The sequence below is a fragment of the Macrobrachium nipponense genome, chromosome 13 (assembly GCF_015104395.2).
Source record: "Macrobrachium nipponense isolate FS-2020 chromosome 13, ASM1510439v2, whole genome shotgun sequence".
In the NCBI taxonomy this organism is placed as follows: domain Eukaryota; kingdom Metazoa; phylum Arthropoda; class Malacostraca; order Decapoda; family Palaemonidae; genus Macrobrachium; species Macrobrachium nipponense.
The window spans coordinates 39264996-39291629 of NC_087206.1; the positions used below are offsets into that span (position 1 = coordinate 39264996).

General features: G+C 39.4%; 1 protein-coding gene across 3 annotated transcripts in view; it reads right to left on the reverse strand.

The window, feature by feature from the left end:
* The window catches only part of LOC135225754 (dnaJ homolog dnj-5-like), a 101870-nt gene that overhangs the window by 15091 nt on the left and 60145 nt on the right, over nucleotides 1-26634 (reverse strand). For all 3 annotated transcript variants that reach the window (XM_064265196.1, XM_064265195.1, XM_064265193.1), the window contains exons 6-8: nucleotides 16292-16384; nucleotides 15938-16165; nucleotides 10864-11072 (exon numbers count right to left, since the gene is read on the reverse strand). In XM_064265196.1, coding sequence (XP_064121266.1) covers nucleotides 10864-11072; nucleotides 15938-16165; nucleotides 16292-16384 — 530 coding nt within the window. The remainder of the gene's footprint in view (nucleotides 1-10863; nucleotides 11073-15937; nucleotides 16166-16291; nucleotides 16385-26634) is intronic.

A 26634-nucleotide genomic window follows, 5' to 3' on the forward strand; every position in this document is an offset into this window, starting at 1 on the left:
GCTGCGAAGCGCCAGCCAGGCGCGGATAAAGCACCAGTCAGCCGCAAAGAACTAACACGTAAGGCGCGAGGCGCCAACCAGGCGCGACGCGGCAACCAGGCGCTATCCGATATCGCAGGAGACGACTAGGCGCGAGAAGCTGGCCAGGCGCGAGGAGCCAGCCGCGCGTGAGAATTCCTACAAGCAGGAAAAGACAATCAGGCGCGAGGCACCATCCAGGAGTGTAGCGCCAGCCAGACGCGATGCGCCAGACTGCCGAGAAGCGCCAGCCAGGCGGCCGCGAAGAGACATACAGGCGCGAAGCGCCAGCCAGACGCGACGTGATAGACGGCTGCGAAGCGCCAATCAGGCGTGAAGCGCGAGTCGAGCGCGAGGCGCCAGCAAGGCGCGAAGCGCTAGCCGAGCGTGAGGCGCCAACCGCGCGAGAAGATTCAACCAAGCGCGAAGCGCCAGTCAGGCGCAAGGCGCCAGTCAGGCGCAAGGCGCCAGCTGATCATGAAGAGCGGCAAGAGCGAGAAGTTATAAGGGGTAATAGAAGATCTTTTCATGTAATGTCTTCGGATAGCGAGTCTCCTACAAGTAGAAACCCTAATGCAAGGAAGCAACCTGGTACATCGAAGGTTACGGTTTCAACCTCCATGTCTCAGGATGTTTTGATGGATAAGAAAGGGAGAACTTCTAGATCTGTCAGTCTCTCTCCTTCTAGGAGTATTTCTCCTATAGGGAATAGGTCTACGGACAAAGATTCTAATAAAAGAGCTCGCTCTCCTTCTAGGATGGAGTTGGATGAGGTGTCGGAGGAAGAAACCCCGAACAATGAGGGGGTATCTAACTACAAAGTGTTAGCCTCTCTTCTCCTGCAAGAATTTGGAGACTCTCTAAAGCCCTGCAGCCCTCCTTCCCCGAGATCTCTGTTCTCCAGTACGAAGGTTCCTAAATCGTCTTCGTATTTAAAAATGAAACCAGCCACCATATCAATGAAGGAAGGCTATTCAATCTTTAAAATAATTGGATGAAGGTGGTGAAGAAGGAAGCTCAGAAGACAGTTTTTTGCACTCCTCCATGTAAGCTCGGAGGTAGGAGGGGAATATGGTACAGGACAGAGGAAGCCATGGGGCTTATGCTTCCATCTTCCGCAAAGGCGGATTTTTCAAGCTTGGTTGAAGCATCGAGAAGACATGCTTTGAATACAGCTAAAGCATATTGGAGCATGTCAGAATTGGATCAGCACCTCAAGGGACTTTTCCATGTACTAGAAGTTTTTAACTTCTTGGATTGGTCCCTTGGAGTGCTGGCCAAGAAGCAAATGAACCAGATGTTTTTAGAACTGAAGTTTTGCATTGCATTTTATCCTGTATGGATAAAGCGGTTCAGGATGGTTCGGGAGAATTGTCATCTCTATTTGGAGCAGGAGTAGTGAAGAAGAGATCATTATTTGGTTCATTTCTAACCAAAGCAGTTTCTCCTTCACAAAGGTCAGCCCTTTTATACGCTCCTCTCTCGGATCACCTTTTCCCTTCGCACTTGGTGAAGGAGATTTCAAAGTCTCTTGCTGAAAAGGCAACCCAAGACTTATTAGTACAATCCTCCAAGAAATCAAGACCAACAGTACCAGTAGCGAAGAAGACTACTCGTACTCCGGTAGTGCCCTTTCGGAGAGGTTCCACCTCTCGTCCTCCAACGAAAAGGAAGACAGCAGAAAAGCGAGGAAGGTCCTCCTTTAGATCTTTCAAGAAATCAAAGTAGCAGCGAGGTCCTCCAAACACCTGTAGGGGCCAGGCTCCTAAACTTCGTAGGGGCATGGAAGATAAGGAAAGCCGATCCTTGGACGCTAGCAGTCTTGGGGAAAGGTTACATTATACCTTTTCAGGACAGACCACCTTTGTCGAATTCCCCAAAGGAACTGTCAGCGAAGTACAAGGACCCTGTTCTGAGGGAGACACTTCTTCAGATGGTGATAGGAATGAAGGACAAAGAGGCAATAGAAGAGGTTCAGGATCCTTCCTCTCCGGGGTTTTGGGGACAACCGCCTGTTTTTAGTTCCAAAGGCATCCGGGGGATGGAGGCCAGTCTTGGACGTGAGCATTCTGAACAAATATGTGGAAAAGAAAGTTCTCGATGGAGACTTCTGCCTCGGTACTTTCAGCCCTGCAAAGAGGAGACTGGATGGTCTCTCTGGACCTGCAGGATGCATATTTCCACGTTCCTATTCACCCGTCATCAAAGAAGTATCTCAGGTTAGTGATTCAAGGGAAAGTCTACCAGTTCAGAGCCTTGTGCTTCGGCCTCTCCACGGCTCCACGGGTATTTACGTACCTGATGCGGAACGTAGCCAGATGGCTACACCTGGAAGGCATAAGCGTCTCTCTGTACCTAGACGATTGGCTGATAAGAGCAAAATCCCAGGAACAATGTTTGGAGGATCTGAAGAAGACATTAGAATTGACAAAGGAATTAGGACTTCTCGTGAATCTCGAGAAATCGCAGATGACCCCCAGTCAGGACTTAGTCTATTTGGGGATTCAGATGAATTCTCGGGATTTTCGGGTTTTTCCGTCCCAAGAAAGGATTCTTCAGGGATTCAGAAAAGTTACATCCTTCCTAAAGAAAGACAGGAGTTCAGCCAGGGAGTGGCTGAGCCTTCTAGGGACTCTTTCTTCCCTGGAACAATTTGTATCCCTAGGAAGACTTCATCTAAGGCCTCTACAATTCTTCCTAAAGATAGATCTTGGACTTGGAAGAAGGGCCATCTGTCGGACACTTTTCCGGTAACAATAGAGGTGAAGAAACACCTAAAGTGGTGGCTGCTCCCACTCAAAGAGAACAAGGGAGTGTCCCTAGAGGTTCGGAACCCAAACCAAATCTTGTTCTCAGACGCTTCAGAGACGGGATGGGGAGCGACTCTAGGGGCAAGAGAAGTCTCTGGCAAATGGAAGAAAGAACAAAGAGATTGGCATATAAATGCCAAAGAACTATATGCAGTGTTTCTGGGATTAAAATTCTTCGAGTCAGAAGTAAGAAATCAAGTGATTCAAGTCAACGCAGACAACACCACGGCGTTGGCTTATATAAAAAAACAGGGGGGGACGCACTCGTTTTCCCTATTCGAGATAACGAAGGATCTGTTGTCATGGACGGAGGAGGAGAGGAATATTACCCTCCTGAACAGATTTGTGAAAGGGGAAAGAAATATCAGAGCAGACAGGCTCAGCAGGACAAAACAAGTTCTCCCCACGGAGTGGACTCTGCACGAGCAAGTCTGCCAAAGACTGTGGAACCTGTGGGGAAGGCCACAGATAGATTTGTTTGCGACGTTCCTGTCAAAGAGGATAGAGAACTTCTGCTCCTTAGTAGAAGACCCGAGAGCGATAGCGGTGGATGCCATGCTACTGGAGTGGTTGGGACTCGACGCTTACGCTTTCCCTCCATTCAAGTTGCTAGGAGTAGTGATGAAGAAGTTCGTAGCATCAACAGGGACGAGGTTAACTCTCATCGCCCCGTTTTGGCCATCCCAAGATTGGTTCACAGAGGTACAGGAATGGACAGTAGACTACCCAAGATCTCTTCCAAACAGGACAGATCTTCTCAGACAACCCCACTTCAAGAGGTTCCATCAAAACCTCCCCGCTCTCGCTCTGACTGCCTTTCGCACTATCGAAAGATTGGTCAGAAGTGAGAGGCTTTTCAAGCAAGGCTTCGAAAGCAATTGCTAGAGCCCGGAGATCGTCAACTATCCGGGTCTATCAATCGAAGTGGGATGTGTTTAGAAGATGGTGTAGGAAGAATAAGCTGTCCTCCTCCGATACCTCTGTGACCAATATAGCAGATTTTCTGTTATTCCTGAGAGAGGAATCCAATCTGTCCGTATCTACAATAAAGGGATACCGAAGTATGCTCTCAGCGGTATTTAGAAATAGAGGCTTAAACTTGGCAGAGGATAGAGATTTGCACGATCTCATAAGATCGTTTGAGACGTCAAAATCTATATCCTCTACTCCGCCAAGTTGGAATCTGGATGTTGTGCTCAAATTCCTTACATCGGAAAAATTTGAACCTCCCGACCGTGCCTCGTTCAGGGATTGGACGAGAAAGTGTGTGTTTTTCTCATAGCCTTAGCGACGGCTAAGAGAATAAGTGAAATCCATGCCCTAGATTCTCGGGTGGGTTTTAAAAAAGACGCAGCCATCTGTTCTTTTCAAACTCTGTTTTTGGCAAAAAATGAGAACCCTTCGAAACCATGGCCAAGGAGTTTTGAGGTGAAAAGTCTTTCAAACTTAATGGGAGACGAAATTGAAAGAACTTTATGCCCGGTTAGAGCTCTTAAGTTCTATCTTAAAAAGAAAGAAGAGTTGAAGGCATGTAAACAAAGTCTATGGTGCGCAGTTCGGGACACGAAAAGACCAATGTCCAAGAATGCGCTAGCGTATTTTATTAGAAGTGTTATTATGGAAGCTCATAGCGATTGTGCAGAGGATTCCTTTAAAATATTACGAGTTAAAGCTCATGAGGTAAGAGCAGTGGCAACATCATTATCATTCCAAAAGAATATGTCCACGAAGGACATTATTAACGCGACCTATTGGAGATGCAACTCGGTATTTGCATCCCACTATCTTAGAGATGTTAAAATTACCTACGACAAGTGCTTCTCTCTAGGTCCTTTTGTGTCTGCGGATACAGTGCTGGGACTGAGGACACATACCGATCCTTAAACTTTTATGAAAAGTCTAATACTTCCATACCATACTGGTGGGATGGGCTCTAACTTTCTTACCTGACGGCTAGTTGTTGCACAGGCGGCCATGGCCTTGTTTAGGTAAGGAACTTTGAGTTTATCTTACAGGATAGGCTTGGATAAAAACGGTGTCTTTGATTACGGAGATCTCCACTATTTGAGGCGGTTTTTTTTTTTTTGTGTTACTACTGGTAAAAGTGCTTGGTGTCGCACAGGCGGCCATAACCCTTGCTAGTGAGGAACTAGAAATGTGCCTTTTAAACGGAGTAGTATTAAAGACATTGTCTAAATTCGTACATGGACCTCTCCTTTTAAGACAGTATCAGGATTTTCAGCTGACAAGAGTGCTTGGGCTAGCCAGGCGGCTTTTGGGTGGTGCTTTTGACAGTATGAGAATGTGAATAGGTCTTACAAGCGAGGTAGTACAAATTGAAATTATATTTGTTTATTTTATTTTTATTTATTTTTTCATAAAGAATTAGGTGTAAAATATTGTGATTGAGTTTTTTGGTTGTTTGCAAGGAGTCCGGGGATGACTTCTTGCAATCTTAGATACAACTTTTGGTTAGGTTAAGGTGATCAGGATCGGGATTGTGCTCCTTAGAAAAAAGGTTCTTGTCATATAAGTGGATTGAAACCCTTTGACATAGCCCTTATAGGTATCGGCGGCCAAGTAAGTGGATAAGACCCCTTTGGCAGACCTACAAGAACTCTTAGCAATAGATCAATATTTCGCTGAGGCTCTTGAGACTAAGCAGACTCCTGGGCATTAACCATGAAGTCTTCAGTCTAAACAGGTAGGAACCAAGGTTTTATGTTATTAATACCTACAACGATTGTTGTGTTTCCTGTTAAATCAGTTATTAGCTGTCTTTACCCTCCTCCAATGGTGTGAATCAGCTATGTATATATCTGACAGGTAAGTTGAATGTATAAAAATGATATTGTTATGATACAATAGTTTTATACATACTTACCTGGCAGATATATACAATTAAATTACCCACCCAGCCTCCCCTCAGGAGACAGATGGTGTAGAAAAAATCTGATGGAAAACGGGAATGGGTTCCTATTCCTGCCACCCAGCGGCGGCGCGGTGGATCACCTGACCTACCTGTAGCATGTGCGCGAAATTCGAAATTCTGTCGGCGCGACGGAGTCAATAGCTATGTATATATCTGCCAGGTAAGTATGTATAAAACTTTATTGTATCATAACAATATCATTTTTCATAATATGAAGCATTTTTAAGTTGAAATATGACTTAAATATGTCTTGTTGAGAACTATAGTTAGTTATTTTTTTCATAAACAGATGATGCCATTGTCTGGTCATCGGTGGCTAGGCCTGAGCGCCGAGAGACCCTCAAGAAATACAAACATAATGAATTTGCATCTTTTCCTTGGCTCTTTTAACCCTTAAACGCTGAAGCGGTATTTTAAAAATCATCTCCCGTATGCTGGTGGCGTTCGCGAGTGAGCGCTGAAGTGGAAAAAATGTTTATTTTTTAAATCAGAGCATGCTTAGTTTTCAAGATTAAGAGTTCATTTTTGGCTCCTTTTTTTGTCATTGCCTGAATTTTAGTATGCAACCATCAGAAATGAAAAAAAATATCATTATCATATATAAATAATATTGGGACATAAGACAGCGCAAATAAAAATTTCATATATACAGTGTTCCCTCCGTATTCGCGGGGGATGCGTACCAGACCCCCCGTGAATAGTTAGAATCCGCGAATGTTTGGAACCCCTATAAAAGCGCTAAAAACAGCCTATTTTGTTAGTTAAAACTTAAGAAAAACCGCTAAAAATTTTCATACTTGGTTTTTTTAATGGTTTTATCACAAAAAGTGCATTTTATGATGAAATTGATCACAAAAACCAGGAATTTGTGGATATTTCTCATAGAAAAATACCACGAATGTGGGAATAATGCGGGGAATTGTTCCCGAGAGAAATCCGCGAATGTGTGAGTCCGCGAATCCGGAGAACGCGAATACGGGGGGTCCACTGTAATTGTATACGAATCATGCTGTGAGCAAAACGGTTAAAGCTAACGAGTTAATTTTTTTCATTGTATTGTACACTAAATTGCGATCATTTTTGTATATAACACATTGTAAAATGATCAAGGCAACACAAGAGAAAATATTATCACAAGATGATGCATGAAATCGTAACGCACGGACGTAAAAAAAGCTGTTTTCAAAAATTCCCCATAAATCGAAATATTGTGCTAGAGACTTCCAATTTGTTGCAAAATGAAAGTAATTGATTGAATATTATTACAGTCTAGCTTACTATTGCAGTTTTTTACCATTTTGGTCGAGTTAAAGTTGACCGAAGGACGAATTTTTTCTATTTATGTATATTTCAAAACTGATAAAAGCTACAACCATGGGTTGTTTTTAGTTGTATTCTACATGAAATTGCACACATTTTCATATATAAAACTTTATGTAACGGCTAATTTAAAATGGTGCAAACATTACGACAATCAGACAAAAAAATTTATGATTTTTTTGGAAGAGTTACCGCGCAGATGTAAGCAAAAAGTTTATTTCATAAATTCACCGTAAATTGAAATATTGTGTTAGAGACTTCCAATTTGTTGCAAAATAAAGGTAAATGATTGAATGTTACTAGAATGTAATAGTTTTAGCTTACAATTGCGTTTTTTGGCCATTTCGGTTGAGTTAAAGTTGACCGAAGGTTGAAATTTTGGCACTTATTGTTATTTATATGAAAATATTTCAAAACTGATAAAAGCTACGACCATGGGTTGTTTTTAGTTGTATTCTACATGAAATTGCACACATTTCCATATATAAAACTTCATGTAACGGCTAATTAAAAATGGTACAAACATTACGACAATCGGACAAAAAAAATTTATGATTTTTTCGGAAGAGTTACGGAGCGGACGTAAGGAAAGGTAAGGAAAGTTTTTTTCATAAATTCACCATAAATCAAAATATTGTACTAGAGACTTCCAATTTGTTTCAAAATGAAGAAAAATGATTGAATATTACTAGAATATAAGAGTTTTAGCTTACAATTGCGTTTTTCGACCATTTCGGTACAGTCAAAGTTGACCAAAGGTTGGAATTATGGCCCTTATCGTTATTTATATGAAGATATTTCAAAACTGATAAAAGCTACAACCATGAGTTGTTTTTCGTCGTATTCTACATGAAATTGCGCACATTTTCATATATAATACTCCATGTAACGGCTAATATAAAATGGTGCAAAAATTATGTCAGTGACAAAATAATTTCTGAGATGTGTCGCTGATGCTTTTTAGTGCGAGAAGAAAGAAATTCGCGCTTGCGCGCCTGGGTAACAATTGTCAACAAAACAACGCCTTGATCCATGAGCTCCCAGCATCCCCCTAGGCGAGTGATTCAAAAGTTTTCGCCTACTAGGCGTACAACTATTTTTCCGCGAATTTAAAAAATTAAAAAAAAAAAAAAAAAAAAAAAAAAAAAAAAAAAAAAACTTTTTTTATATCGACGTACCATACGTCCAATCAGCACCCAACAGACAATTTATATCGACGTTTAATAAGTCCAATCGGCGTTAAAGGGTTAAAGTTATGCTTTACTTCACTGTATCCCATAATACTGTATGTAGTCTCATATTACTTTAGTACTATAAAATACAAAGTGATCAATGCTTTGGTTTGGAAAAATCAGCTGAGAGTGGAGGCAAGATTATTTTGCCTTATTTAATTCAATTCAGAGTAATTTTCTTGCTAATATTTAGCATACCGTATATTTCGGCGTATAAGTCGACCCTTTAGCCCCAAAAAATCATGCCAAAATTAGGGGGTTGACTTATCTAACGGTAACAAAAAGTGAATCTTTATTATTTTGGCATATTGGTACAGGAATCCAGGCTTTACAGTTGGCTAATAACAATGACAGTCTTGTTGAGGTAACTATGTATGTAAATACCAGTATTAAAAACATTTCACACTGTAATACGACAATAATAATACATTAGAACATCCATTACCTTAAATAAAAGGAAAAAAATCAAAGTAACTTGAAGAACCCCCATCGCACAGCAAGTGTAAACATTGCGTAGCCATTTGTAGTACTGTAATTGAGAAGGATGCGTTCGCTCTGACAGTTTTGTATTTACTGGGGTATTGTTCAAAAACATTTATGGTATGAAATCTTTATTTATCACTTTAAATAAAATAAAAAAAATTGTATTTAATAGTAAATATGTATTTAAAATCCTTCAAAATTACTTGAGTCATCGTCACTTGAATTAAACAATTCATCAAAAAATTATCATTCATGGTTTCATCATAAGAATCCCAGTTTGAATCTGGTGAATCAACTGCAGGTTCGTTTTCCCTCAAATGAGCCTGTTTATGCCATAGAAGAACCAATGGTCAATGAATATTACAACATAATAATAAAATACCGGCATGTCGTTTTAACAACCCAATCAAAACATTAACTCGAGTGGCAGTTTGTACATACATATATATGTAGGCTGTTATGCAGCGTTATTAGCGCTTTGTTTGTTTACATTACACTGGAGTAACGTATCTTTCGTTTCGTCATTTCTAATCATATTTGCCGGTATTCATCTTTTATATTACACAGATTTGTTAATATACCGAGTATATTACCTGTATTTCTTATGGTAAGTAGAGCAACATATGTACCGTAATAACATTCAGGTTATTTTATATGATATGTTTTACCCTGCTGCTTATATTAAGCGTATGGTTGGCCTCACATATGTACCGTAATAACATTCAGGTTATTTTATATGATACGTTTTACCCTGCTGCTTATTTTGAGCGTACGGTTGGCCTCACATTTTATAGGTCGACTAATATACCCGATATTAGTTAAAATCATAAAAATTTACTCAGAATTGGGGGGTCGACTTATACGCCGAAATATACGGTAAATTAATCTTTAGAATCTATTTATATGGGACATGGTTATTTTTCATTATATGAAGTTTTTAAATTGAAATATGACTAAAATACTTCTTGTTGTGAACTAGATTGTTATATTTTTCGTTAACAGATGGTGTTTGAAGCATGTTTTTTGTGTAAAAAATCAACAGATTCCATTTCCACTCTCATCCTATCCTTTTTTCTACACTATTATTTACAGTTGAGTTTCATCCATGGTGCTGATGCATGATAATTTAAAGTCAGCTACAACTGCAACTTTAAATTTAGCAGGACTATAATTCCTTGCCAATATTTTCTCCATAGTAAATAAAGGTATAATGAAAAATATTCAAGTCCTGTTCTACTTAATTGACGTCATTTGTAACATGGCTGGTAATTTTGAACTATTGTACAATGGCTGAAATGCAAGCAAAATATTATCATCATCAGATTCGGTTCGGTTGTTTTAGTAAAATAACTGTTATCATTCAGTTGTTTACGGCTGTAGCATTTAAGCAACAATTATAATATGATAAATAAAGAGATGGAAGAAATGTTAGCAGTCTGATATGAGCGATTTTTTTTATTTTCTCTTTTTTTCTCTCTCTCATACTAGGCAACTGAAATTCGACATTTTCATTAGTCATTGCATATTAGGGCAAAATATCTGGCTGTGACACTGTCTAAGGCGCTCATTGTAAGGTGGATTGTGGCGCCCGTAGACTTTTGTATTTCGGTTAGCAAAGATTTTTGGTCAGCATCAGGCCCCCGGAACGGCTGCCTATATTAGTTATTTTATAACAATATTTGTTAATTGTAAGGCTGGTAAATAAATATTTACACTAATCATTACACTATTCAAAACAACATAACTTGCATGTCTGCCTGGCTTACAAAAACTCACTCTCTGTATCAGTGTAAGTCTACAGTAGTAATAGGGTATCTATCCTCCATTTTCCATTGTTTTTAAACAAAACCCTTGTGAGGGCGAGCTGTCTTTATCATCACTATGACACACACTCATTCATTTCACTGAGATATTGTTTTGCAACTGATCATCATAGATGTCATATTTTTCACTTCATATAAAAATCAAGGGATAATTTGGAGATTAACATAAAAACAGTGTACATATTTCATTAGAAAAGTAATATCAATTTCAGAACGTTTCTCCAATTAAGAATGTTAAGTCTTACCTTGGGAACTCGGGAGTATTGTTTTTAGAAGGCGGGTTCTTCTTTCCAGAAACAATTCGATATTGAACACTGTGGGTGTTTGCTTGGAGATGTTTCAAATTTTCACTCTGGCACGCTGCCCACTCACTTATGTCATACACGGCTCCTTCCATACAAGCATAGTATCTCCACCGTAACCCAAGTAGTGTGCTTTCAGCCCAGATATCACCCTGAGAAGAACAAAATCATTCAATTACTGTCATGATAAAAATTTTGGTATTGGTACACAAGAAATCTAACTAACCTCAAGCAGAGTAGTGCCTTGATATTCTATGTAAAAAAAAAATCCAAAAATCAAAGCACCACCGAAATAAAAATATCAATACACGACACTGAAATGGGTAAAAATTTTACTCCTGCAAGCATAATCTAAATCATATAGATATAGCAACTCAGCAATGATAACGTGTACACTGGAACTAACTAGTCTGAAAAATTCACTAGCACTGACCAGTACAGTGATTCCCCCGTATTCGCGGGGGATGCGTACCAGACCCCCCTGTGAATAGTTAGAACCTGCAAATAGCTGAAACCCTATAATAATGCTTAAAACCTCCTATTTTGTTAGTTAAAACTCAAGCAAAACCCGCTACAAATTTTTATATCCCCCCCCCTTTTTTTTTAATTAGTTTTTATACAAAGAAAGTGCATTTAAAAAAAAAAAAAAAAAAAAAAAAAAAGAAATTTGTTGAGATTTCTGATAGAAAAATTCCACGAACGCGCAAATTTTCCGCGAATAATGTGGGGAAACGTTCCCGAGAGAAATCTGCGAATCTGGAGAATGCGAATACAGGGGATCCACTGTAAACAAATACTATGGCTGTAAATTTATAAGGTGAACTAAAAGTTTAGGTACACAAAATACAAAATTGTGGGATACTAAAATGGTTAAATCATGTATTCTTATTATAATGATAGGGATTCTGAAAATCTGGCCTTTGCACAATAATATGTAACACTTAATTTTTTTTTTGGGGGGGGAAGGGGGGCAAAATGAGAAAGAGCACAATTTACTTTGCTAACCATCAATTCAATTATTACACCTGGATCTAAAATATCTTCATCAACCTTGACCTAGCTAGGCCTGGTTGTCTGTAAATGTATGCATATATCCAATAGTATAGTTGATGAGTATTTATATGTGGTGTTTACTATCTATAACAATGAATTATGAGTTTAATTTTACAGGGTTTTTTTTTAATGTATATACTATATTGCTTAGGAGAGACTATGACAATAGTGGCAAGGAGAATTCTGACAGGAACTAAGACATTCAAAATATACCTTGTGGAGATCATGTGTACTAAAGTCATCTGGGTCAGCAAGTTTGATCTTTTTCTTTTATTGGAATGATGACTCAACTATCATTGCAGTAATATAATATATTTTTAAAAGTATGTAAGATTATAATTTTGACATATACAGGGGGGGCCCCTTATTCACGGACTCACATATTTGCGGATTTCTCTCGGGAACGTTTCCCCGCATTATTCGCGGAAAATTTTCTTTGTGAAATATCCACAAATTCCTGGTTTTTTTTTATCAATTTCATCATAAAATGCACTTTTTGTGATAAAACTATTAAAAAAACCAAGTATGAAAATTTTTTAGTGTTTTTCTTGAGTTTTAACTAACAAAATAGGCTGTTTTTAGCGTTTTTATAGGGGTTCCAAACATTCGCGGGTTCTAACTATTCACGGATGGATCTGGTACGCATCCCACGCGAATACGGGGGGACCACTGTACTGCATTCTTTTGTTCTTAGTAGTATTTGTAAACAATTTTATAGCTAAAAATGTCAAGTACCAGAAACTTAGAAAATAAAAGAAAAAGGTCATGTGCTCGTAAGTTTTCAACAATTCTGGTTTATAATAGGGTTGCGAACTTCGCACTGAAGAACAATTGTTGTGTTCAAGTTTGGATGATGCAATTGTTATGTCAAGTTATCTTATTACAGTAGTGCCTCAGGTTACGAAATTAATCCGTTCTGAAGCGGCCTTCGTAACCTGATTTTTTCGTATCTAGAACTATGTTTTACATGTAAATTGCCTAATTAATTTCAAGCCCTACAAAAACACCACAGTAAATTTTATAATAAAGCTAAATTGATCAATAAACAATGAAGTACAACAAATTTGGACTATTTAATACCTAACCTAACCGTGACTGTACCTGTAAATAAAGTGTATTAGTGTACAGGGTACAAGAAATACTGTGAGTACGTATGTAGTAAAATGTGGAACCTTACCTTTCGAGTGAGGTGATGTCCGAAAGTGGCGACAGAGGAGGAGGACAAATGGCAGAAAACATGAACACTTAGCTTTACGAAACATTAGAAAATGGCAGAAAACATTAATACTAAAATTTGCGAAACACATTAACAAATGGCAGAAAACATTAACACTTAACTTTATGAAAAACCTAAAATTAAATTCCTTTTAATTGCCTTTTTCTAATTAAAAAAAATTTTTTTTTTTAAACTGTTCTATTTTACATTTTTTTAAAAAAGTTCAATTTCTTCACTTCCAATTTCCTGTTTTTTCGTATCACTTGGACCTTCCTGTTTGCTTACTACTAAAGGCCTCTTTAAAAAATAACTATCCAAGGAAGATTGCCTCTGCCTGCTTTTCAAATGTTCCTGAAAGGACTCTGGCAAACGTCATCTAACTGCGCAAGCATATAACCTGTGTAAGCCTTTTCGGGGTGTCTCTTTTCTACAAATGTTTGCACTTTATGAAAAGCAGCTAGAACATCCTTAATTTCTGCCGTTGTCATAGGGTCCTCCTCCTCCTTGCCGGTGCTAGAGAGAACTTCTTGAACGATGTTATGTTGCATGGCCTCCAACTCCTTCAGGTCATCCGTCGTAAGCTCGAGAAGGTAATTGATGTCGTCCTCATCGATGACCAGCCCCATGGACTTGCCGAGTGCAACGATCACGTCAAGATCTGGTTGCGAAACAGTTTCAGGATCATCAACTGTTTCTGAATCTACATCAGCTTTGCCCACATTGAATCCCTCAAAGTCTCGGGCGGATACGGCATCAGGACAAAGTTTCCTCCATGAAGAATTCAAGGTTTGCCTCGAAACCTCCTGCCAAGCTTGATCGATGAGTCGGATGCATGTCACAATATCGAAACGCTCCTTCCAAAATTCCAGCAGGGTGAGGTTTGTGGTATCGGTGATGTCGAAACATCTCTTTAAAAGATGTTTTGCATACAGCTTCTTGAAGTTCAAAATCACTTGCTGGTCCATGGGCTGGAGGAGAGGGGTGGTGTTAGGTGGAAGATAAAGAACCTTGATGAAAGAACACTCTGCTAGGATATCTTCCTCGAGGCCAGGAGGGTGAGCAGGGGCATTGTCCAACAGCAGACATTTCAGAGGGAGGCGCTTCTCTTCCAAGAATTTCTTCACTGACGGGCCGAAACACAGGTTTAACCACTTGGTGAACAAAAGTCTCGTTACCCAGGCATTCGCATTAGCCCTCCACATCAACGGAAGCTTCTCCTTTAGCATTTTGTGGGCCTTGAAGGCTCGAGGAGTCTTGGAATGATACACAAGTATGGGCTTCACCTTACAATCCCAACTGGCGTTAGAACAAAGTGCAAGCGTAAGCCTGTCTTTCATAGGCTTATGCCCAGGTAGTTTCTCTTTCTCCGTGATGTACGTCTGACGAGGCATTTTTTTCCCAAAAAAAGGCCAGTCTCGTCACAGTTGAAGACTTGCTGAGAACTGTAGCCTTCCTTGATTGTCATTTCGTCAAACGTCTTTACAAATGCTTTGCCCGCTTTCATGTCCAAGCTGGCAGCCTCCCCATGCCGCACCACCGAATGGATGCCAGTCCGTTTACGAAATTTATCAAACCAACCCTGAGAAGCCTTGAAGTCTGGGGTTGCCTTCGATGTCCCTTCTCTGTGTCGTCTTCGACCTGTCCACTCAGATCACTGAAAATGGCGCTGGCCTTCTGGCAGATTGCCGTCTCGGTTATCATATCGCCAGCAATTTCTTTGTCCTTAATCCATACGAGAAGCAGCCTCTCCATCTCATCATGCATGTGGCTCCTCTTGTTGAAAAAAATAGTCACACCCTTGGAAGGTGTAGCTGAATTGATGGCTTCCTTCTGCTTAAGGATGGTGCCTATCGTCTACGGATTTCGGCCGTATTCCTTTGCGATCACACTCAACCTCATGACAGCTTCATTCTTCTTAATTATCTTTATCTTCGTCTCCATAGAAAGCATCCTCTTCTTTCTGTGAACTTCAGCAACATTCTTGGGACCCATGACCAATAACGTAAGAAATAAAGTCCACACACAACATGATAAAGTAACTTACAGTACAACGAAAGAGAAATCACCAACGTGAATCTACGTTAACAAACGAAATCTATGAGAAAGAACGAATTCCAGGTGTGTACGATAACGCTGCCAAAACAAAATGGTCGGGGAACGCCTTTACGTAGATGCATGATGGGACAGATGCTGACCAATAGGAGAGTGGGAGGATGGTGGTGAGTCTACTGAGTTGGCGGCGTGCAAGTTTTAAAATTGTTCTCGGCGGCCAGGGCGAAGCTCAGACTTTACAGTACATACACCCTTAAGCAACCTGAATTATTTTCATACACAGAAGCAAAAAAATCTTCGTCTTTGCCTTCATAACCTCGATTTTTCGTAAGTAGGGACTTTCGTATGTAGGGGTATGAAGTACTTATCTACAATTCAAAATCTAGAATTGGCTAAATTACACTGGGTGAGCGTTAACTTATTTTTTTTATTTACATACTACACAAGCATATATCATTATAAAAGTTACACATAGCATCTAATACTATATTGACTTTTTGGTGTTACTTTCTAATGAACAGTGTTTAGGGTATTTATAAGGGGTTTTGAATGGCGAGTTCTGTAACTTAAATGAAGTTTCAACTTAACTAAGAGCCTACAAATCTAACCCTTACATTAGTAGAAGTGTCACTATACAGCATAAACAATTATAAAGGCTCATTACTCACAAAGTACCTAGCACCATCTTTCCCATACCTCTCGAGCTGCATGATGAATTTGACATTCTGTACAATGCCTGGCTGCATAGATAGGCCTTGGAAGTTTAGTTCTACGATGTCTCTTATTACAGTTAGTACATCGTATTGTATTGGCTGCCTCATCCAATTTTTCTTGTAATCGAGTAAGAAGTGACGCCAGCTCACCCCAAGCTCCTTCTAACTGTACTTCTTCAGCTAAGCGAGCATCATATTCTCGTCTTTTTTCCTATAATAAAAGCAGAAATTTGTAAATGTCATACTCATCTCTACAGGTATAATAAATCATAGACATGAAAATCAGACTGTTTTATATAGTTATTAAAAGATAAAGAGATGTTAAGTAGGAACTTACAGGCTCGCCTATAATTTCAAACGCATGAGCTACAATCTTAAAGGCCTCTTCAGCTCCAGGTTGTTTGTTCTTATCTGGATGTACTAGGAAGGCCTGAGGGGAAAAGAAATATTAAAATGGTCAATAAATTTCCAAATTCACCATAAAGAGTACTTAAAACTTCAAACTAATAGAAATAAAGAGGGCTTTCTTTTATGACAAAAAATATTATACAAACTTTCTATATTATTTTATCCACTTCTACAGTACTTAGAGTAATATACAATAAATACAAATAATTTAATATGCTATATAAAAGACTGGACACATATTCCTAGTTACCTTAAGTCATATAGCTGCTTGGGAAATATACCAATTCAAACAAGACATTCCCTTCATTTGAATATCTAAGAACCCACATTGAAATAATTCTATTACAAAATTTATTAAAAATGGCAAAGATAAGGTTATAAGTACCTCAGTCTAAACCACATCCTAGCAAACACAGTGCCTTGGTGTCAGATACCGTATCAAAATTATCATCATCATCATTTGCAGGGAGCAGACCTTCTCTGATACATGTTTTGTTGAGAATAATGGCAGTGTTCAACGAATTAATCTAATAATGGGTCTTTTCAATTCTTCTGATAATTTGTTTTTCTGACTCAGCTAGGTTGTTGGGCAGAATTCCAATTCAGTGGTACCTCGAGATACGAAATTAAACCGTTCCGAGGCGGCCTTCGTATCATGAGCTTTTCGTATCTTGGACCACATTTTACATGTAAAATGGCTAATCTTTAGGAAACACATTAACAAAACTGTAACACTTGACTTTCCAAAAAACTAAAATAAATTTTTTTTTTTCTTTTTTTTTTATTTTTTTTTTTTTTTTATTTTTTTTTTTTTTCTTTTTTTTTTTTTTTTTACTTATATGTGATACAGTAAGTCCTCGGGTTTACGCTGGTCTCGACTTACGATGTTTCGTGGTTACGAACGCGCCCCCATAAAAATATAAAAATAATATTTTGTCGCGTCCGTTCCGTCTTACGCGGTTATTTAGCGTCGTAAGCAACTAAACAAACGCGAACTAGTTCCAGGCGCACGGCGGAAGAATACGCTTTGTGGGGGAGAGGACGGCCTCAGTCCTCGCCCATAACGCCATTTTGGTTGTTTACACTGCCTCTCTCTCTCGTGTTGTATCGTTTTGTAACTTTTTGCTCTGTTATGGCTCCCAAGTGCAAGGCGGACTCTTCTGATGGTAGTGCATCGAAGAAAAGAAAGGCCATCACCATGGAAATTAAAGTGGACATTATAAAGCGATCCGAGAAGGGAGAAACGCCAACAAACATTGGCCGCTCGCTTGGCCTTAGCCGTTCGACCGTTGCTACCATTATCAAAGATAAAGAGCGCATCGTTGAACATGTGAAAGGATCTGTTCCTATGAAAGCGACAGTGATAACTAAGCAGCGTAGTGGTCTAATAATTGAAATGGAAAGGTTATTGGTGCTTTGGTTGGAAGACCAAAATCAACGGCGTATCCCAGTCAGCCTTATGGTGATTCAGGAGAAGGCGAAAAGATTGTTTGAAGCGTTGAAAAAAGAAAAGGGGGAGGGAAGTGAAAGTGAAGAGTTTGTGGCTAGTAGGGGTTGGTTTTTATGCGATTTAAGGCTCGGGCCAATTACCATACCTTAAATTGCAAGGTGAAGCTGCTAGTGGGGATGAGAAAGCAGCGAGTGAATTTCCTAAAGCGTTGTCTGAGATAAGTTAAGGAGGGGGGTTGGTTATTCTGCTCAGCAAGTGTTTAACGTAGACGAAGACAGGTTTGTTTTGGAAACGTATGCCTAACCGCACTTACATCGCCAAGGAGGAGAAGTCAGCACCCGGTCATAAAGCCAGCTAATGTGAAAAAGGAAAACCATTGTTCTTGAGTAGATTAAAGCCTTTACATAAAGCAAATGTGAGAATTGCTGTTGGGGTAGACTAATCTGTAAAAGGAGCTAGCTAGCCTAGCTAATATTACTTTGCTTACTACCTTAGATGCAATGAAGCCAACCCCAAAGGTAACAGGTTAGGCTAGGCTATTCGACATACTATACAACCATAGGCAAGCATCCTTCTGATCAGTGGAGGTTCTTTTTCTCTTCACTAACCTAACCCCAGTCTCTCCAGCACCGCAGCTTCCTCTCCAGTGTGCAAGCCAATCAAACTAATAAAGGTAAGGAATTGTTCTCGTTCGTTGTTATTGATAGGGTATTTACATTAAATCATGTGGTATTTTTCAATGTTCCGACTTACGCTGAAAATCGTGTTACGATGCATCGTAAGAACGGATCAACGTCGTAACTCGAGGACCCCCTGTATATATATTCAAAATTTCAATTCTTCGCCAATTCCAACTTTCTGTTTTTTAGTATCACTTAGTTCTTTCTTTTTGCTTACTACTCCTACTAAAGGCCTCTTTAAAAAATAACTATCCAAGGAAGATGGCTTCTGCCTACTTTTGACATGTTCCTGAAATGACTCTGGTAAACGTCATCGAACTGTGCAAGCATACGACCTGTGTAAGCCTTTTTGGGGTGTGTCTTTTCTACGAATGATTGCACCTTATGAAAAGCAGCTAGAGCATCCTTAATTTCTGCCGTTGTCATAGAGTCGTCGTCCTCCTCCTCGCTGCTGCTAGAGAACTCTTGAACGACGTTATGTTGCATGGCCTCCAACTTCTTCAGGTCATCTGTCGTAAGCTCCTCTTGGTGCTCCTCGAGAAGATCATTGATGTCATCCTCGTCGACGACCAGCCCCATGGATTTGCCGAGTGCAACGATCTCGTCAAGATCTGGTTGCGAAACAGTTTCGGGATCGTCAACTGTTTCTGAATCTGCAGCACCAGCTTCGCCCACGTCGAATCCCTCAAAGTCTCGGGCGGACACGGCATCAGGCCAGAGTTCCCTCCACGAGGAATTCAAGGTTCGCCTCAAAACCTCCTGCCAAGCTTGGTCAATGAGTCGGATGCATATTACGATATCGAAATGCTCCTTCCAAAATTCACGCAAGGTGAGGTTTGTTGGTATCGGTGATGTCGTCGTATACAGCTTCTTGAAGTTCGATATCACTTGCTGGTCCATGGGCTGGAGGAGAGGGGTGGTGTTAGGTGGAAGAAAAAGAACCTTGATGAAGGAATACTTCGCTAGGATATCTTCCTCGAGGCCATGAGGGTGAGCAGGGGCATTGTCCAACACCAGCAGGCATTTCAGAGGGAGGCACTTCTCTTCCAAGAATTTCTTCACTGGAAGCTTCTCCTTAAGTATTTTGTGGGCCTTGAAGGCTCGAGGAGTCTCCAAATGATAGACAAGAAGGGGCTTCACCTTGCAATCCCCACTGGTGTTGGAACAAAGTGTGAGTGTAAGTCTGTCTTTCATAGGCTTATGCCCGGGTAGCTTCTTCTCTTCCTCCGTGATGTACGTCCGACGAGGCATTTTTTTCCAAAAAAGGCCAGTCTCATCACAGTTCAAGACTTGCCGCACCACCGAATGGATGCCAGTATGTTTATGGAATTTCTCGAACCACCCATGCGAAGCCTTGAAGTCTGGGGTTGGCGTTGATGTCCCTTCTCCTCCGTTGTCTTCGGCATGGGCAATCAAATCGCCGAAAATAGCACTGGCCTTGTGGCAGATTGCCATCTCTGTTATCGTATCGCCAGCAATTTCTTTGTCTTATCCAGACAAGAAGAAGCCTTTCCATTTCATCGTGCATGTGGGTCCTCTTGCTGGACAAAATAGTGACGTCCTTGGAAGGTGTAGCTGCTTTGATGACCTCCTCCTGCTTAAGGATGGTGCCTATTGTTGACGGATTTCGGCCGTATTCCTTGGCGATCACACTCAATCGCATACCAGCTTCGTACTTCTTGATAATCTCCATCTTCATCTCCAAAGAGAGCATCCTCTTCTTTCCGTGAATTTCAACTTTCTTGGGACCCATGACTATGTATATACTGTACGTAGTTATGTTATGTAGTACGTATACGTATGTAGTAAAGTTCTCACACAACACGATAAAGTATACTACGTACAACGAGATCACTAACGAATTTACGTTAATAAACAAAATCATTAGAACGAACGAATACTGAAGAAGCACTCCGCTACGTAGATGCATCATGGGAGGGATGCTGACCAATAGGAGAGAAGGATCTCATGGCAGTGACTAGCATCAGGAGCCAATGGGAGAGCGGGAGGATGGTGGCGAGTCTACTCAGTTGGCGGCGTGCGAGTTTCAAAATTGTTATCGGTGGTCCGGGCAAATCTCGGACTTTACAGCAACAACCTTTCGTATCTTGAACAATTTTCATATGTAGAGCCATAAAATTTTTCGTATTTGCTTTCGTATCTCAAGTTTTTCGTAAGTTGAGCCTTTCATATCTCGAGGTACCACTGTATTTATTTTGTCTGAATTAGGATATTTTCACAAATATTTTATAAAAAAATTTATAATGGTATACTATTTTGTTTATATCTCTTTGATGGGTATAGAAACCAAGGCCAGTAACTTCAACGGAATCTTGGTAGCTATCTGGTGTTTTTGGTATTTTTTTTGGATACAGGTATTATGTATCCTCTGTACTGCTGGTAGGACTCTCTCAAGGGGTGGTGCAGTCGACATGTTTCAACTATCTCCGTGGTCTTCATCAGGACGTTGGTGAGGACAAACTGAACCCAGTATTCATCCAGTTCATCCTCTATGATAGGCAGGCTTGAAGGTCAGGCACTGCTCCCTTTAGGGTCAAAATGGAAAACATTCGTGGCCTAAACGTCTCAAATGAGTCCCAACAATTGCCCCGTAGATAAGACCTGAATGTAATGGTCTGGTCCAAGAAGGTACTGAAGATGAAAAGCAGTGGGATCTTGAGGATGTTGAGAGTAGTCTGGATATTGATGCACCATGGTTCATCATCACAGTCCTGACTGTGTTTGCAGAGCTTCTCAGTAAGACTGCTTCCTATGGCTTCTTTTAAGAAGCCTTGTCTACTGAATATATGTCAAATCCTTAGCGATTGCATGCTGCTTTCCCCATACAAAATTGCAAATAAAGTTTTGCTTGGTTCTTGTTCATTAGGAGTGGCAAGAAATGAAAAAGTCAACCTCATAACTTAAGGTGTGCCACATGGTTGAACAATGTCCGACGGACAAGCATTGTTACATTATCATAGGCGAAGCAGGATGACGTCATAAGCGTTAAAACGATGGAAGTAGATTTGGCAACAAACAGTGGTACCAGATGAGGTTGTATACCACTGTTTTTACCCTGCTCACAAGGCAAAGACCGGCAGACAATTCAAAGGTGATGTCCACTGGCAACACACAGACACAGGTATTCAATGTCAGTGTGTGGACTTAGGCGACAGGTGGTTGTTACTAGTGTCTAGTGCGGTACATCACTACTATGGTGCACAACAAAATAAAAAAACCAAGAAAATTGCACCATGCAGCATAATTGATGTACTATGTGAGGACAAGGAGGTGACAAGAAGGGAATGGTGCAAGGACTGGCAGCATCAGATACTTCCATGTGTCACAGACAGCGTCTGAAGTTCCAATACTACGAACATGGGCAATGTCCGGTACACCTCTTGGTGCTCACTTCTGATGTCATCGGCGAGACTTGCCGCTTCCCATTGTTAGCTGGTAACAAGGTTTGTCCATTGAACATATTATGAATGAATGTTGAGTTTCGTTGATCAGCAAGAATGATATTGTTAAATGCAGAGGGAGATGTTGCTTGCTCTTAACCTTTTTTTTTATTGCCTAATTTCAGTGAAAAAAAAATTACTGGTAATGTCTGGCTCCCAGTTCCTTTTGTCAGTAAAGTGAAGTTACCTCAAGCCCTTTCACTCCAAAGACATCCTCTACTTAAGAAAGCCAACTTTTATTATTCTCAGGGCTTTTAATCCTCTTTGGTAGTATTCTGAGACAAGGATGATAAGGAAGCAACTCAAGCAGTTTGGGAAAGGGTTATGCATTGCAGTCAAGCTGCTGTGTGTATCATCTTGAAAAGGAATCTTCTTTAGCAGATTGGCCAATTGAGTTATCCTTAGCTATGGATATGAAACATACCGGCATATGCTCACCTTCGTACAGAAGGAAAATGAAAGGCCCCTGGCTGCTGCTCCTTCCCTCAGTCTACCAGATAACAGACTCCAGAAGGGTTATGCTGTACAGGGTGTTCCACACAAACTGTCATGTCTTCCTAGGTTGAGGGCATGACAAAATGACCTCGTTTACAGAGTTATACTATCTAGGGGTGTTCCATAGGGGCCCTATGACTTCATATGCTAGATTCGTTGCAAGATGGACTCCATCTTCAGTTGAACCTTTACCTATCTTGGTTGCTTGTGTAGGCAGGAACAACCAGATGCTTCCAGTGTGATTTCTGAACATTGAAAACTGGCAAGAACTGATCCTTGATAGCTCTAGTTTTTGTTAGCCAAAGAAGAAGACACCCATAGTATGTGCTCTTTGCAAGGCCTCTATTCATTGCACTCATGATTACATATTTACTGGCAATTTTGTATGGCGAAAGCAGGAAGTAATCGCTAAGGATTTGACTTATATATTCAGTGGAAAAGGATTACTAGAAGCCACACAAAGCAGTCTTACTGAGAAGCTCTGCAAACACAGTCAGAACTGTAATGATTAGCCACGGTGCATCAGTATCTAGACTTGCTCTCGACACCTCAAGATCCAAATACTTTTCATCTCCTCTACCTTCTTGGACCAGACCATTACATTCAGGTCTTATCTACGGGGCAATTGTCGGCACTCATTTGAGACATGTTTAGGCACAAATGTTTCCCTTTTGACCCCAAAGGAAGCAGTGCCTGACCTTCAAGTCTGCCCATCATAGAAAGCAGGTGTGAATGACATGCCTGTATTTTTCATCCCCTACACCTTCTTACCAAGTCACGATGTAGAGCAGTGGTTTCCAAAGTGGGCGGTACTGTCCCTGGAGGGCGGTGGATTGATATTGGGGGCAACAGAGTGGGATTAAGAGCATTTAATTCTAAGCAATATATAGCTTGCTTTATGTTTCTCTCTCTCTCTCCTTTATTTCTTTTAAATCTGAATGACATATCATAAACACAAAGCATAGGGTAAAAGAAAAAGTATGTAGTTTGTAGATAATAAAAGTGACATTACTATTATATAAACTAATACAAAGCTCTGTTGCATAGACCAAAGCTAGAGTCAAAAGTCCGAATGTTTGCTTGACGCCTATAAACTACATGTAGTCTCATAGAGTGAACCTGCAGTTACCACATGTAGCTGCCACCCAACCAGATCAGACTCAGTGTCAGCTAAAATCTAGGCTACAATAAAAGTAGCCTAGTGATTCAATGCAGTTGCCTTGCTTCTTTGCAAGCCAAGAAACAGACTTAAAATTACCGAACGTGAGTTCCAGCCAGATGTAAACAGATATCGCTGCACTAAACACATCCATCCCCCTAATAGTGGTTGTGAAGAAGAAATAAAATGGTTTACTAGATTAATCATTATTTGTGAAATACATCTGTGTATAATGTTGTTTTCCCTGAAAAAATCTGGGAAACTCGGATAAACTTTTCTTTTCTTATATATATAGTTTTATATATACAGGCAGCCCTCGGTTAGCGGCAGGGTTCCGTTCCTGGCCGCCGACGCCAAGTGATTTTCGGCGCTAAGCGATTTTAAAGCCTACCGCCGCTGCACACCTCCTTTCAAAACTCTAGACCAGTCAAAGGTGCCGTAATCCCACAATGGCGCAATAAGTAAAATTATATTTATGCAGTATAGTACTATAGAATTTACTGTACAGTACATTACAGCATTATAAATACTGTCAAGTGAAAAAAGCCTAGCTTTAATCCTTTGGGTGTCTAGAGTATGTAAAGATATAATAAGGTTTATACAGTGTACAGGTAGCTGTAGTGTTTTAGTTACGATAATTCGTCTTACGATAGTCCGATTTTATGAGACCAAATTACAATAGCCTAACTTTATCCCATCTTCTAGTTACATAAGTTCAATAACAGAAAAAGAGAATGATGAAAGTATGGTTTTAACATTATACTTGTTGCGTGAACGTGTGACAGCCATGAACAACCGAACGAGAAACGATGACTTTTTTTTTTTTTTAAGTACAACCGAATTGGATAACATCCGTTTGGCTTGTATTTCAATCATCGTACTACAGTACACTATTACCGTAGTTGTTTTAATGGCGTTATGTAGAATAGATCTGAGATATCTTAATGTAATAACTTTATTCGCTATAGATCAAAGATCTATCGGGAAATATACTGTTAAATTTAAACCTAGTTATAACAAGCTGAGAAAACTGTTCAAGCTGCTAATGACTATTATCGTACATCAGCAACAAGGATAAATCCAGTAAACGTATGCCATCAAACACAACCGTAGATAAAATTGAGATAAAATCATTTTAATCAAAACTACTGTGCTTGAAAGAACACATTTTACTGTTGGTTTCACGCCGATATAAGATGAATAATGTAAAGTTCGTATTACGATGATATAAAGGAGAATTGCGAACGGAATCACGTAACTTTTTTTACGCAATAAACATGCTGCCAACGTAATCTGTTAACGAAAAAAAAAGTAGTTCACATTCACAACGAGACATATTCAATCCATATTTCCATCTAAAAACACGTTGTAGAAGGAAAAATAACCTTGTCTCATATAAGGCAAGTATCTAGTTATTCGTTTATGCTAACTAGAAGGAAGAGATTTCGCTCAGAATTGCGTTAAATATGGCGAAACAAACTCGTATTCGCCATCAGCTGATTTCAAACCACAACATTGGCCGCTCTGCGGAATACTGGCTTAGATTTGCCGTAGTATTTTATAATACAGTAATATGAGAATAAATACAATATTATTGGATACAGTGAAGTAATGTATGACTTTTCAAATGATTTATGGAAAAGATGCATAATTAATAAAATAACACCATGCATTTTTCGGAACAGTGGCGGACAAGAGCGAACATGAAAAAACATCCCCTGACGACGTGGGGCATAGTTACAAAAGCTGCCTTAATTTGTATCACATTTATATACAAAAATAAAAATACCCTATACGTAATATATTTTCATATGCATTTTAAAACATAAAAGCATAAGCATTAAAAAAATCGACACATCTATCGCTAAATTTGCAGTTTTTAACTTGTTATTTTCGGAAGAGCGGCAGACGGCGGCTTGCAAGAACGAACATGAAAAAACGTTGTATTTGATAGCGTGAAGGGCAGTTTCAAAAGCTGCCTTTTTATCATATTTCTGCACAGAAATAAAAAATACCCTATACGTAATACATTTTCATACACATTTTAAACATAAAAGCATGAACATTTATAAAATTGACACATCGATTGCTAATTTCCACCTTTTTTTTAACTCGATATTTCGGAAAAGCGGCAGGCGGCGCTCACAAGAAAGAACATGAAAAACCATCGTATTTGATAACGTGTGAAGGGCAGTTTCGAAAGCGTATCATATTTCTGTGCAGAAATAAAAATACCATATATGTAATACATTTTCATACACATTTTAAACATAAAATCATGAACATTTATAAATCGATACATCCATAGCTAAATTTGCACTTATGTAACTCAATATTTTCTGCAAAGAACAGCATCAGAGGCATATATTTTACCCTAATACCTATGTAATAACTCTCCATAAAATTTGTTAATATAATTTGCATAACCTTTATGGTCTGAACGGCATTCATACATTTAGGAACTCGTTACACAACGGCGCTAGCAGCGCTGTTAGCTGAAAATTGTGCCATAAAAATACCTTATTTTTTTAATGAATATTTTTTACGACAGCCGTAAAACCGATTTGCCGCTGAGCGATTGCGCCGTTAACCGCGGGCCGCCTGTATTCTAATAAAAACTAAGAAAATAAAAATAGAAAACACATGAAAAATTTCTTATGTTGTTACAAGTAACAGCTAGACTACACAAGAAAAGTTTTTGAATTTGTCCAGCGTCATTAAATTTTACCTTTTGAACTACCATGAAATTGGAATATTTTCAGCAGTATAGCTCACAACATTTCCTTTTTATTTTTACTATAAATAATTATAATATATTTGAAAAAAAATGTAGAAGAAAATAGATAGATTTTTCTGGGTGTGACAGATGGGTCTTCTTGACAAGTAAGGGAAGAATAATTGTGTTATGTGTAACATTTTTCTATTCTATATTTATACTGCATAATAAATGTATGTAAATCTTCCATGACGATGAAAAAAAAAAAAAAAAAAAAAAAAAAAAAAAAAAAAAAAAAAAAAAAAAAAAAA